This window comes from Sinocyclocheilus rhinocerous, unplaced genomic scaffold, assembly GCF_001515625.1.
Source record: "Sinocyclocheilus rhinocerous isolate Xijiao unplaced genomic scaffold, SAMN03320098_v1.1 scaffold722, whole genome shotgun sequence".
Lineage (NCBI taxonomy): Eukaryota > Metazoa > Chordata > Actinopteri > Cypriniformes > Cyprinidae > Sinocyclocheilus > Sinocyclocheilus rhinocerous.
In genome coordinates, this window is record NW_015638934.1 from 934313 (window position 1) to 948198 (window position 13886).

Genomic DNA, 13886 nt, shown 5'->3' on the forward strand with positions numbered 1-13886 from the left:
TGCTTGTAGCCGAAGCTAATTTGCAACACTTGTACAGCAAGTTTGATAATAAAAGTATGAGGAAGCAACTAAAGGCAATTAAAAACTAAAGGTTTTTAAGTTGAAGTTGGTGGAAATGTGTTACAGTGTAATCATGGTTGTATAGAATGGTTAAAAAGGCTTTTAAAGATCTGTCTAGTGAACACCGTGTATCAGAGGGTAAATCTACTGCAGACATGTAAATAAATGTCCTGAAATGGTGTTAAGTTCAAGTTCTGTTGGGAAAAAAAATCTTTACATTTATGTGGCTTGTTGATTAAAAACTCAAATCCACTCTCTGCAGTGGCGACTCGTCGGGGGAGGCAGGGGAGGCACAGCTTCCCGATAATTTTGAGGTGAAAATGGAAGGAGGACGATTTAATGTTAATAAAATTCACAATTCATTTCAGTTCATGTCTCAGAATGTGTATTTTTTGTTTGTAATTTCACAGTTGTAATAAAATAATGTGAAAGCGCCGCTTTTCTATCGCGAATGTGCCGAATCTGCTGATGTAATTACAACCGCTAAATGATAGAGAAGGGGAGGGGGAGGTCGTCGTTTTCTTTACGTTTTCTGACTAAAAGCAACCGAAAAGCCATTTTAAAGTGGTTAAGCAAATAATAATAATAATCGGCAGGGATCCCAGACCAATACAATTAGTGTGCCTCCTCTATTTTAAAACCCACGAGCCGCCACTGACTCTCTGTCTATCTGTCTGTCTGTGTGTCTTTATCTATCTGTTTCATTAGCAGCAAGGATGTCGATGTGACCCCCTTCTTTCCATCTTACGTCATTTCTGGGAAAGGTTACACTGGAGCCATTCAAAATTGTGTAGACAAAGCGTCCTTGAGGAAATCATCTTCACCATGCTTTGAAGGCCTGAAAAAGACTGAAAAAACAAAAAAACAAAACTTGGACTTAAGCTATACGGTTTTTTTTTGTTTTTTTTGGACGATACTGAGGCACATCACCTAGTCCATGGAGATTTTGCATGTGACCAACAGCCTTAATTGTCACAGTCTAATAAGTCATCATCTTAGTTAAAGGAATAAATAATACACATTGCATATACTGTATGTGCCACATAGAGCAGGGTGTGTTGCTTTAATACAGCTTTCTTTGAGAGGTTTTAATTTTCTTTTTGATTCAGGCCATCTCGAACTGGCTGGAGTCCTGTATGTATGTCTCTGCTAGAGACATGTCTTTAGATCAGGGATAGGCAACATCGGTCCTGGAGTGCCACTGTCCTGCAGAGTTTAGCTCCAACCCTGAAAAAAAAAACTCACCTGCCTGTAGCTTTAGTGATCCTAAAGACATTGATTAGCTTGTTCAGGTGTGTTTGATTAGGGTTGATGCGAAACTCTGCAGGACAACGGCACTCCAGGACCGACGTTGCCTATCCCTGCTTTGGATTGTAGGTAATAAGTATGTGAGAAGCACATACACTCAGGCTAAATACTCGCTGTGAATGTAGGGTTGGCAGTGATCTCAGGATTAGGGTTGGGAAGAGTGCAGTAGCTGAACTGTACTGAGTTTGTCCATCCCAGAGCATCTCTCCGTCCCATCAATTGTCTCTTTTTCTGTTGACTCTCGTTCACTCGTTACAAGCGCACAATGCTCATATGAGAATGATTGCTTTCTTGTAGCATGCCCAGATTTTTTTCTCTTTTGAGCAAACGTTGCTCTTCTTTCTTTCTTTTTAACCCGACCCATTAATGTCTAATTTTGTTTTCAGCTTGTAACAAGTTTGTGTGCATTTTTTAAATGCTTCACTAAGGTCTTTTATTAGAGGTAATATGCAAGCAGTCACACTTTCATGTGTAATGAGTGTCAGTACAGTTATTCCTGGCAGGTGTAACAGATGCATTTCAAAGCATTCGACATGCCCTTCTCAGAACAATGGGCTTCATTTCCCCCAAGTCTCTTAGACAAACATCGGTCAAGTTTCCCTTGACTGAGCAGCCACTGGAAAAAAAGACTCGTCATTTTACAGGAATGAGAATTGTTGTAACTACTTAAGGATCGATGTGATGTGCATGAGTTGTGAAGAAGAAACCCAGCGACAGAGTGAACATCATTATCCGAGTACTGATTTTGTTTTACTCCTCTGCTCACTTAAAAAAGTGAAGTCCTCTTAAAGTCCATGCAAATGTCTGGCAAGACAGTGAAATTCCTCTTGGACGAGAGAGTGGGAAAGTGAGTCTCTCCCTGTCTCTCCTGTTCTCTCTCGTCCTTCTCTTCCCTCCCCTCTCTCCTGACTTTCCTCCCTGCATGTCTCTTTCTATTTCTCTCTCTCGTTCTCACTCTCTTTCTTTCTCTGGCAGCACTCAGCTTTTTTGGCAGGAATGACCAGAATAAAAACAGCAACACCAGACATAGAAGAGAAAAAAGTGCAATGATCCATCGAACCAAAGGCTTTGCCCTTTCCTAATTACGTCGTGTCCAGTATCATTTTCTTTTTTCCTCCCCTCTTCATTTTTTGAGACATTTTTGAAGTGGTAATTAGCTCTTAGAGAATAAAACCAGCTGATTCGGGGAGGGCCAGTGCATTTTGGGGCGAGATGGCTAACAGGAGGGTTGCGTTGCTCCTTCTCGGATTCTTCCTCACCATACAGCTGAGTCCTTCGCTGCAAGGAGGTAGGTGTGCACTTTGATGGCTTGTATAGGAGATCCTGGGAAGCATTACTGGCATAGAAGGGACACTGTGGGCTTCACAAGTGCTTTTTTTCTGCACATTTTGTAGAAACCTGAAGTGTGCACTGTGCAGAAAGTGAAGCTGGAGAACTTGTGCAATCGATGGGCACTGCAGGTGGCCATGTTTACTACTGATTGTAGTCGTGCATTTTCACTGGAGGATACTGATAGGATACTAATAACATGCAAGCAGCCATACATTCAGTGTAATGAGTTTCATTACATTTACCTGTGCCTGGCATGCTGACATGACACAGACGATTACAAAGCAATCTTATACAAGCCCTAAGATGCATAACTAAAAAAAAATGTATTTTTAAATCTATAGTAATTCAGAGGCATCCCTCAGATCTTGAGCATTACCCCATGCATGTTTACTGAGGAATCTGGTCCACATTAATGGGAAACATTCAGTGTGGTGACATTCACATGATCCACATTTGAGTATGTTTTGCTTTTGCCTAACAACATCCAGGTCATTTTTAAACCAAAAGAAGGATGTTTTATTGCTGAGAAGACATTTCTGTGAGTAAATAATGATATGATACAACCGGTGCTTTAGTTAGCTTAAAAAGTCGAAGAAGTCACAGGATTCCCATATTAAACTTTTGTGGTTAATATACATTCACTTCATATACTTTTGTGGTTAATATGCATTCAAATGCTTGTTTAGGTGGTTTACACCATCAAGTTAAACTGCAGCGTCCAGTCTTTTGCAATCAAATTCAAAGAATTCAAGCTTGCAAATACTGTAGTACGAACTAGCAAATGTCGACTGCAGAGATTTTACAACTAAATATCATAAATGTTAACTCAGATACAGATGTTAGTTTAAGTTCTCCGCAGTCTTGTGCCAGAGTGCTCGACTGGGAATATGAATGTGGTGAGAGCTGTTTCTCTTGAAGGTCATTCCCCTCGATCGTAGAGTGCTTTGCTTAGCTGATGGGGAGGGTTGTGATGAGTTTGTTAATCGAAAACACAGCTCATGCATACTGAATTTCTGAAGACTACAGATGGACTCTTTCTGTCAGCTTGTGTAGACTTGACAAATAAAAAACCTTCCCGGTGGACATCGATGTCCAGTGAGCCGCGCAAGTGCCGCGCTCTGCGCTCTGCTCAGAACATGGCTTTGCAAGTACCAAGGCAAACTGTGGTGTGGAAGACGGAGAAGTCAAAAAATCTCCAACTCATTTTTTGGCCCCATCATTAAATTGCAGTTGTTTTGATGTTCTTGGATGTGCGTCTATGCAATGTTTAGTCATGATTGGAAAGGAAGTGGGGGTCTGTTCCCAGTTTCCAAACAAAGCCAGAGTATTTCACAATGATTTATTTATTTTCACAAAAATACTTTCATCGGCACTTGTTGATGTATGTGTTTCCAGGCTGCTTCTAAAAGAGAGCTCTCTCTGCACCGTCTCACTGATGCTGAATTAATGTATTATGGAGAAATACTGCTCTTGTTGCCTGTGAGGATTTGCAATTGTGATATGTTTTCCATAAAAGCCATCAGGACCGCATCTTAATTTCAGCAGTCTGCTATGTTCATTTTAATAATTGTATTGGAGGCCATAAAACAGCTCAGCTATTTCCTCCATACATCTCAAGCTCCATTACAAATCGTTGGTCTGTACGACTCAGGCCTGTTTGTAGGGCACCTGTGATATTTGCGTGCCGAAAGTGAAAACTGTCAAGGCCGTGAATGGGGAAAGTGTTTTTAAAATTACATTTCACCCTCTCGGCATGCATTTATCTATTCGTCTCCAAGGCCAATGCTAAGCAAAAGGCAACGCTGTTTGTAGGACAGAGCGTATACAAACATTCAGCCTAAAGTCATCTCCCATTACCCCATAGAGAGTTTTTTTCAGTGCTGTGCACAATGAACACATTGCTTTCTGGGTGCATTGTTATCAAATGACCTCTGTACTGGACAGTTACCAAAATTTTCATCTGAAATTCAAAGTTCAGAGCCTGTGAGTCTGTTTGGACGGCTCATGCAGGTGGAATGTTTTCTCTACTGGTGTGAGTGAGTTATGGGGCAGGTGGGAATTTCAGGGCCTTGGGAAGTTACTATGTCACCAGACACGTTGCTGTTACTGTGATGGTTTAAGCAAAGCCTAAATGTCTCTCTTCTTCCATTCCTGCTAAATGGTGACAGTTCTGACATATGGAACAGCCCCGTCGGAGCTTAAGAAATGTCATTTTGGAGCCAAAAGGCTCATATCATAGACTACTTTGACCCCTTGAAAGCTTCATTCAAGGGCACAAGAGCACCCACCGTGAGATTTCATGTTAAACCATATAGTGTTACAAGTATGCAATAAATATTGTTGTTGAGTAATGATCTTGTGGGATCCCAGAGTTGTTTGCTTTATTGGAGCTGGCATTACATCTAGTGTATCTAAACTGTTGATCGATTGTGTAAGCCTCCCTATGCAGTTGGCAGTCACATCATACACAATGGAAAGCCCTCGGTGGAAGTACCAATTATCACATATCAGCTTTCCCTCTCACTCTTCAATACCCTCCTGTGGTAATTTATCACTCAGAAGTCTGTCATACGTGTAAGTGTATGACAGGCAATCATTTTGTGCACGGTATCGGGTAACAGTACCCTTCAAACACCATTGTTGGTTGGCTATTAGTGCAGATGCTTCCGGTATGGCACTGTGTGGCAGACGGGCCCCAGGTCTTGCTCCTGCAGCCAAAATAATTAGGTTGTTTTATGACAACCGCTATTAATGACAAGCAGGCTATGAGAGGAGGGCCAGATGAAAGGAAAGGAAAGCGAGGTCTTGCCTCCTTCTGGTCTTGTAAGAATTAAGAAGCCCTCCTTTCGCACACAAAAACTTGAAATAAGGAGGGCGCATTTTAAAAGGCACCACTTGGCGTAAGTCTTTGGCTCAGAACATCAGAGGAGTTCAATCCATTAGGTCTCCTCCTCATTGACACTCAGCTGGCTCTGCTTGAAGGTGTATGAAATCACCGCCAGATCAGATGGCACACCTCCACCGTCAGATGGGATTATGATAAATTGCCCACCCTCCCCCTCCACGAATTCCCAATCTGATTAGTGACTCCTCCAGAGGTGCTTTATGGCAAATGTGTGCTGGGAGCGCCTCTCTGGACTCCATCCTGGAGATCTTGTTTTCCAGAGCTGGCTGTACTCGCCTGAAAGGAATTAATGTCTCGTGGTATGTCTAGTGGCGTGTTGATTGATTCGAAAGGAGCGTTTGCCATGCTGTCTGCTGACTGGAGTCGCTGTTAACACTGTAATGGCTGTGATAGACAATGCATACGATGCTTTTCATGCACTAAGGCCGGTTTATGTGCTGGTCTAGCTGGTGGCACCAGAACTATGATTTCCACCAGCAAAACTGTACTTGTTAAGGACATCAGCATCTAATGCATATGCTGGAGACCAGCTATATAGTGAGATTTTTTAAGGATAACAGATAGGGCCGGGAAAATAAATCGATGCATCGCGAATCAAGAAATGACATAGATTCTGAGATTTTCCAAATGCATCGCAATTCTTTCTCGAGTGGATCCTGAGCTTAGTTTTGAACAGCAGATGGCGCTGCATGCTTTAGAAACAGCCGTACTCTGCTTGTTTCCAAATCCTTACACACACTTGAACCTAAAATAATCATTCATAAAATTTGAAAAGGTTGAAGCAAATTACAAGGGTGTTCACAGTGGGCTGTGTTTACATTAATTTGGCATCAGAAAAGCATTCTGAGCCGAGGTGAAATTACAGACCAAATGCACAAGCGCTCTTCTTCATGAGCATTTGAGTGTCCGGATAAAAACTAGATTAGAGCGCCATCTGCTGTTACAATCTGCACTCAGAATCAATTCCAGAGAAAACTGCAATGCATTCAGAAGATCTCAGAATCGACCCACGAATCGATTCTGCATCAATTTATCATTGCAGCCCTAATAACAGATGCACAGCACAGAAAGTAGCAGAGCAGGTCTGAGCAAAACCATAGTTCAACATATGAATCTTACCCATCCCATCTGAACCTCTGGGTCTGGTAACCTGAAATACCTCCCATGTTTCCTGCTCTCCAGTTAGCTATCCAGCATATGCACTTGTTGACTGATGTGATACGCTCTAAGTGGCCTTGTATAGAGAGAATAGTGCAGGCCTGCAGAGAGAAGGCCTCTCTAGAGCGCTTTATTATGACCTCAGCTCTCAACACCACGCTCTATTGGGCTCCTGCAGTGCTGGCAGTGGCTCTGTAGGAATGCTAGCAAAGATAAGCGGCTTCATTTAGCTACATTAATTTATACCTCCCCCTCATTCACAGTCTGAGGCCGCTAACAGATCTGACAGTTTATCTCCCGTATCTTTGGCATTTTGAAACACAGCTCACTTGCCACACATTCATATAGCCAGCAGTCGCCGGCCCATCACAGGATGGCATTGCTGGGAAATCACCAGATATTAAGGCTGGTCTGCTTAATGCAAGCTGTTGCGGACCGTATGTAATGTGAGTTTCAATTTAAAATCAGGCTCTTTAGAGTGCTCTTCAGTTTGGCCCAGTCTTATTTAGGTTTTGTTTACACATATGGATGGGAGTGCTTAGCATGCTTATCTCTGTTCATAGTGGTGTTAACAGCAATTCAAGCGGGTTAATGACAGCTTCAATGGTCTTATTTACAATAAAAGCAATTGTGTCTGATAAAGCTGTTCACCTCTTCATAATACAGCTCTTATGTCCTAAAACTGTATAGAACCGATACTCGATGTTACAGCACATTAGAATGTTATTTGCTCTATAACCACAAATTCCAGTGAGGGTAAATGTCAAAGTGAGAGTCCTGTCTACTTCCACTGAGAGAAGACGGAGCCAAGATTTAAACAAAGACCTGCACTTAAACCAGATCATTTGTTCCGAAACCAGCCCGGATAGCTGTCATACCAGCCAACGTCAGAGACAGACTCTAGTCGGGAGAGGACTGGAATGTGCTTGGTCATGGGGTTAAAGCTTGATCTGATATCTGGTCTTCATTCAGTCATAATGCAGAAGACCACAGAGTGAGCCTGGAAGATAATCAAGGTGGCTTATCCTTTTTTTTTTAATTGCAAATTGTAAACGACAGGGAACAACCAGCAACCTAAGGCACATCCACCATAAATAATAATAATAATGATTACAATAACAACAACAATAGCATCAAAGAAGAATATAATATTTTGCTTCTATTTTGTTTTTAAAGAGACATTTTCACAAACTCACAAAGAAATATATTAAAGGATTTTTTTATTTTTTTTATTTTCTATTTGCATGTATGAATATGATATTTAGCCAGCAATAAAAACAAAGTTGACAACATCCGAGAAATGAGAGTTCACAATAAATCACACTTGTGTGTTTTCAGTGACAGCATATGTTCTAATTACGTTAAACCAGAACTGTGTTAAAACTGTATAGTTTGGGTTTCAGGGAACAGTGTGACATAATCGTTCTTAAGACTTGATGCAAAGTGTCCAGAAATGGTTCATTAAATATGTTTTTGTATGACACATTTACAAGTTTTTGCATAAACAGCATCCTCTCTTTCACTATTCCTCATTATTATGATTATGATTTTGGTTGGAAACGTTGGAACAATCAGCTCACCCTTTACTTTAGCTATGGAAGCTGTGGTGTTTCTCTTCCAAATGAAATCTGTAAAGCATGTCTAATGGCAAATCCATTCCTATTACGGCAAACCAACCAACGTGTGCTTCTGTCGGTTCTTTGAGATCGCTGTAATGCACAGGGCATTTCATAGCCCACTGCTAATGCTGTTTACAAAATTCAAGCCTTTCTAATCTTGCTGGATGCGATCTTTCTGGAGGAGGCTTGTGCTGATATATGGAAAAAGAAAAGGGAGCGCCTATCTCTGTCTGTATCGTTTACCTTCTCAGCCAAGGGAGAATAGAGGCAAATCAGACTTCCATCTTGACTTTCAAGCGACTTGAAGAATGGAGGACAGTCGGTGCATCATATGTTTATTTGCCTTTACATTCCTCAAAGTTAACGCTGTCTCCGCACTGCAGCTCGGCTCGTGTCCAGGAGAAGAAAAGCAGGGAAGGGTGTTTCTCATCACAGAGATTTACTTTTCTAATTCTCAGGCTCACATCCTTCAGCCGTTCATCATCCTCCTTTTTATTTTCTTCAAGATAGGAATCTAGTGTCAAGATGTGACAAAATGTAGGTTTACCTACCACATGCTCAGCAAAGCGTGCAGTCCTTGAGTTCAAAATCATTAATGTATATGAAAATAAAGCTACACAATCAGTACATTTAATGATTAACAACAACAACAACAAAATCCTCAGTACGTCAGGCTCTTTTGCAACACCTAATTGATCATGAGCACATTTACAGGGTTTGCAGCTTATACTGTATGTACTTACATGATCAATCACAAGTTTGGATTTTTTTACTAAATCATTTGAATTGTTCATTTTTTTTGGAACTGATCAATTGTAGTGATTGTTCATAGTGACTTCTGCATGCAGAATCTAGACAGAGAAGTTCAAAATAAGTATTTATTTGTGTCACAGTGTAATTTTCATGCTTCTGTCTGCTATGACTTTTTATCTGTTCGAATCAGTTTTTATAATGTCAGTATTTAATCAGTTAGTCATGTCAAATCTCTTTCAGATTTCAGCTTTGTCGCAGTATCACATTTAAATAAAGGAGTTAGTAAATAAGTAAAGGTGCATGGTTTCACATGTCAGCATGATTTATTGCATGCACAACTGCAACGGTGTTGCAAAATTCCTAACTGCTCTTTCATAACTACTCCTTTAATTGGCCTTACAGTTTTTTTAAGACTTAAGAAAGTATTAATCCATAGAAGAAACATTCTCATCAACAAACTAATATGTTCCAAACAACGCTGTAAGCTTAAACTGTCAATCATTTGCAATGGAGCGTGGTGCTCTGAGTCATGCCTTCATTAATGTGTTAATTAGCCGTGACCTGGAGGGGAATCAAGTCGTCCCACATAGAGAACGTGTGAATTTAATACCAGTCATTTATTTGCCAAACATGTCACCAAAACAGCCTTAATGATTCCCTGTGCGTCAATTAAACCACCATTCAAAGCTTTATTACATTTATTCATTTATAACCTTATGAATTACGTTACTGATATAATGTAGATGTCCCAAAAATCACAGCGTTTCATCAGAGATTCCTTAATAAATCTGTACCTTTATGAAGGGCCTTAATGAAAAGGCAAAACAGCAGTTGCACTGGACTATGACTGCAGTCATATATATATCACGCTTTTTCTTCTTTAAACACAAAACTGTCCTGATGCCAACTTCTAGATCTACTGGCAGCTGGGATTTGTACAAGCATTCATAATAGCTTTTTGTTCAACTGCACGAAAACACTGAATGCAATAAGTAGGGCTAAAGTCATTAACTATTGGATGCAAGCAAAGCATGACTGACTAAATATTAGGAGCTACTGGACTGATTTAAGCACTTGACAAAGTGGAAAATATGAGCTGTGTTTGTCTACATCTTCAGTTAATCAGCAAAAGGTACATTTAAACAGCGTACTTAAAGCATATTTGCATTTGATCATGTGGTAATTCTGGTTTCCTCTGAGAGAGGTTCAGATGAGGCTGTACCGCAGCGGTCACTGAGGACGGACGACTCGCTGTAGACGCTAGCAGCTTGTTGCAGACAGGTATCTGAGAACAACTCTGCTCTCACCACTCACACGGAGACAGGAAATCCTCTGTCTGATGCTGATACGAGGCTGTGACATGGTTACCGTGGTGATCGGACACTTCCTGTCCAGAGTGTGTTCAGAGGGCAGAGCTTCTCTCTGCGCTCACCAATCGGCCGAAAGGTGGTTATGTTTTCAGTGCAGATCAGTATCACGTCGTCCGTTCGCTCAAATGTTCCACCGCACTCAAACACGGCCCATTGTCTGACACGCATCAACACTTTCCCTCTTGAATATCTGACATGTGTGTGCTTGAATTAAATATGTGCATTTTTAACAGAAACATACTGTAATGACTTTGATTACTTAATTTTAACTGTAGGGAATTAATTATTATTAATTCATTCAGGGACATGTGTGTGCTTGAATTAAATATGTGCATTTTTAACAGAAACATACCATTGGATTTTATATGCCCACATTATCACAGACTACTGTATAAATAAAGCGTTGTTAAACGTTCAGTCTTTTAAAAGAAAAAATTTAATAAAGAATAATTCCTTGATCCCTAAATGTTATTTTATTTAGATTTCAATGGAAAATTCAATCATTTACCATCCATTTCTTTTGAGTATTTTTAAGGAAACAATTTAATTTGCCTGAAAATCTCAAGAAAATTCCTATACAGTAGCAATCATTGAAAATGTCCAATATTGACTTGCTATCCCTAAAGACCTAGATGATTTCATACCAGCACAGTAAGTTCATATAACATGAAAGGATAATATGAATTTCTTGTGATATCATTGCATTTTGCCTCTATGCATATTAATGTTATTAAGGTAGACAGCTGATTGCAGATGCCAAATTGACTGATGTTCTACTGCATTACACACTATAAACAGTGAAGTGAAGTCTTCGAAATAATGTGATAAAGTACAGTTTACTGTTACTGATATCAGCAGTAAGTCATAAAGACACAATTTCCTGCAAGCCTCTTTCAGAAAACTTGCACCAATTTGAAAGTAAATGAAAACCCAGCCTGTAAGCTGAATTTTTTTTTTTTTCCCAACAGCAAAAGTGTAGCCTGCCTCAGACTAAACATTTGTGTCACCCCTAATCATGTTTTGAATCTGTGAGATAATGTTCTGTCCTTGCAAAGCGTGTGAAGGTTTTGGCAAGATGACAGTATATGTAAACTTTCCACTAGCTTATTAAAGATATTTGTTCCATTTCTGCACTGCCTCATCTGCAAGTCAATGCCAGGGCAGTTCACAGCTTGCTCTTGTAGTTTTAATCTCTGATCTGCCGACTGTGAGTGATTCTTCCCATGTGTGGCTTTCTCTTTCACATGACAACACTGGCCTTGAGTGGCATTTTTTTTTTTTGCAGGCCCCAAAATAATAATAATAATGAAAATAGAGCATGTATAATCCTTTACCGAATAATGACAGGGTATTCGTGCAACTGCATAATAAAATACCATGCTTACTGCATTGCTGCTAATAAACACCAAAGAAGCTGGGACATATGGATTTGGTTAAATGGCCTTCGAGGAACATGCAAAAGCTATTAAAAATCTTTGTCATTGGAGGGTCTGTTCACATTCTCCATCACAATTTTGTGATGCAAACCGGGTCTGGCTTGGAAATGTAACTTCATAATTGATGCCTGGGCTAACAAGACCTCCTGGGAGGCTGTTAGCAGTCGTAAAGCATTGGACCCACTGGCCCACCCATCGTGAGCCTTTCCCGAGCCCATGCACTGTAGCCCACTACATGAGACTAACCTTTCCTTATGTCAAAGAATACATGGAAATACTGTAGTGCTTTTCCAAAACAAACAAACAAACAAACAGTCATGACATCACAAAATTGCTTTCTTTTATTATTAATATTTCAATAAATATAGTGAACAATAAATACAAACTCTTTCATGTATTTGCAGGTAAAGTCTGTATTTGTTTTTGACAGGGATGCAGTTCCATCATGAACCTCTAGGGGTTTGTGATTTCTCATTTACGAAGCACTTGATTAGTTCAGGTTAACAAATTTGTTTCACAATCAAAATAAGTTTGTGATTAAGTTGAATGTGCATAGCATTTAGTGTGTACACATTTAGTATACTGCCGATGAAAAATAAGGACAAAGCTTTCAGGAAAAAGCACTTTCCACAAGCAGTTAACCAGCTTACATGCATGCACTCGATTTTTCTCTCAGCATTTCTCCTCTTCTCTAGCTTGCTTTCTAATCTAATTGTCTAATGATCCTGACATTGCATACAGATATTGTTGGCTCTTTGGCGTATTGCTTCGTTCCTCTTTTGTAAGTGGCTTTGGATAAATGCATCTGCTTAATGCATGAATGTAAAATACCACTCATTTAGCTGGGTTATAAGGCTTGTGCTACAACTACATCCACTATCATCCTCTGTAGCAGCACAAGGATGACAAAGCATCAGTTTCACACATAACGCCAACCCATTCTGTTGTATTAGCGCTTTAAAGCATCCTGTTTTGTCAGGGAAGAAAACAATTGAGGAAAAAAATGTGAAATGAAAATGAGTTCATTTCAAAGACTTCACTTGAAGGCCGTGTGCGATTCCCGAACTTGTGAGCAGTGACTGACATCAGCTAGATGTCCAGAGAAATGCCTTTCAAGGCCTTCAGAATCAGATTTCCTCAGAGACGCGGCTTTTGTCTGAATTCTTCTCCTTGCGTGTCTGTTAGGGTTGGGGTTGGGAAACATGAACGACAGATCCTGACGACGCATGTTTTTCTGTTTCAGGGGTGTATGTGCCACCGGGTTCAGCTGGAGCAGGACCAGGAGGTGCTGGATTGTTACCAGGTGCTGGATTTTACCCAGGTATAACCAACTACAGCCAATATCCACTCACCGCTTTCATTTATACCAAATGAAGAAATGACACTGGCCATGACAGTTGATTTCAGTCAGAGCTCGGAATGGATTTCACATACAACAATCTGATGCTACTCACGTTATGCACACTTGAAAGTGAAGAATATCTTGTTTACTTGCTAGTCTCAAATAAAACTCTTGAAAGTCTTCCAAAGACTAGATGCATTTCACACTCTTTGTGGTGTCTGAGAGTAAAGCTGAACCATCTTCATCTTACACTTGACAAGATGTGAACTCATCTGCACTGACAGGGCTCTAACTCGTACTGGTTTTAACAGGTGCTGGGACGTCCCAATACAAAGCAGCAAAAGCAGCAGGTAAGATCATTTTGCTTTGACCATAAACACTCTAGAAGTGATTTGAGACCACTGAGACCAGAATAATGTATTGTTTCCCATCCTTCAGACCTCATTGACTCATTTTATCATCTGCTCCTTTACTCACCTATTCATTCATTCAATCAACCAGCCAACCATCCAAACAGCCCAACGATCAATCAGCCAGATTCATGAATGTGTTTGGCTGCAGTAGAAGCACCTTGTTCCAAACCTCCTTAAATTAGAATATTGT

At 40.3% G+C, this 13886-nt stretch overlaps 1 protein-coding gene across 1 annotated transcript in view; it reads left to right on the plus strand.

Moving 5' to 3' along the window:
- Positions 1–2344: 2344 nt before the first annotated feature.
- LOC107750101 (elastin-like) overlaps positions 2345–13886 on the plus strand; it is a 58899-nt gene continuing 47357 nt past the window's right edge. The window contains exons 1-3 of the mRNA XM_016565368.1: positions 2345–2656; positions 13185–13262; positions 13595–13633. Coding sequence (XP_016420854.1) covers positions 2581–2656; positions 13185–13262; positions 13595–13633 — 193 coding nt within the window. The 5' untranslated portion in view covers positions 2345–2580. The remainder of the gene's footprint in view (positions 2657–13184; positions 13263–13594; positions 13634–13886) is intronic.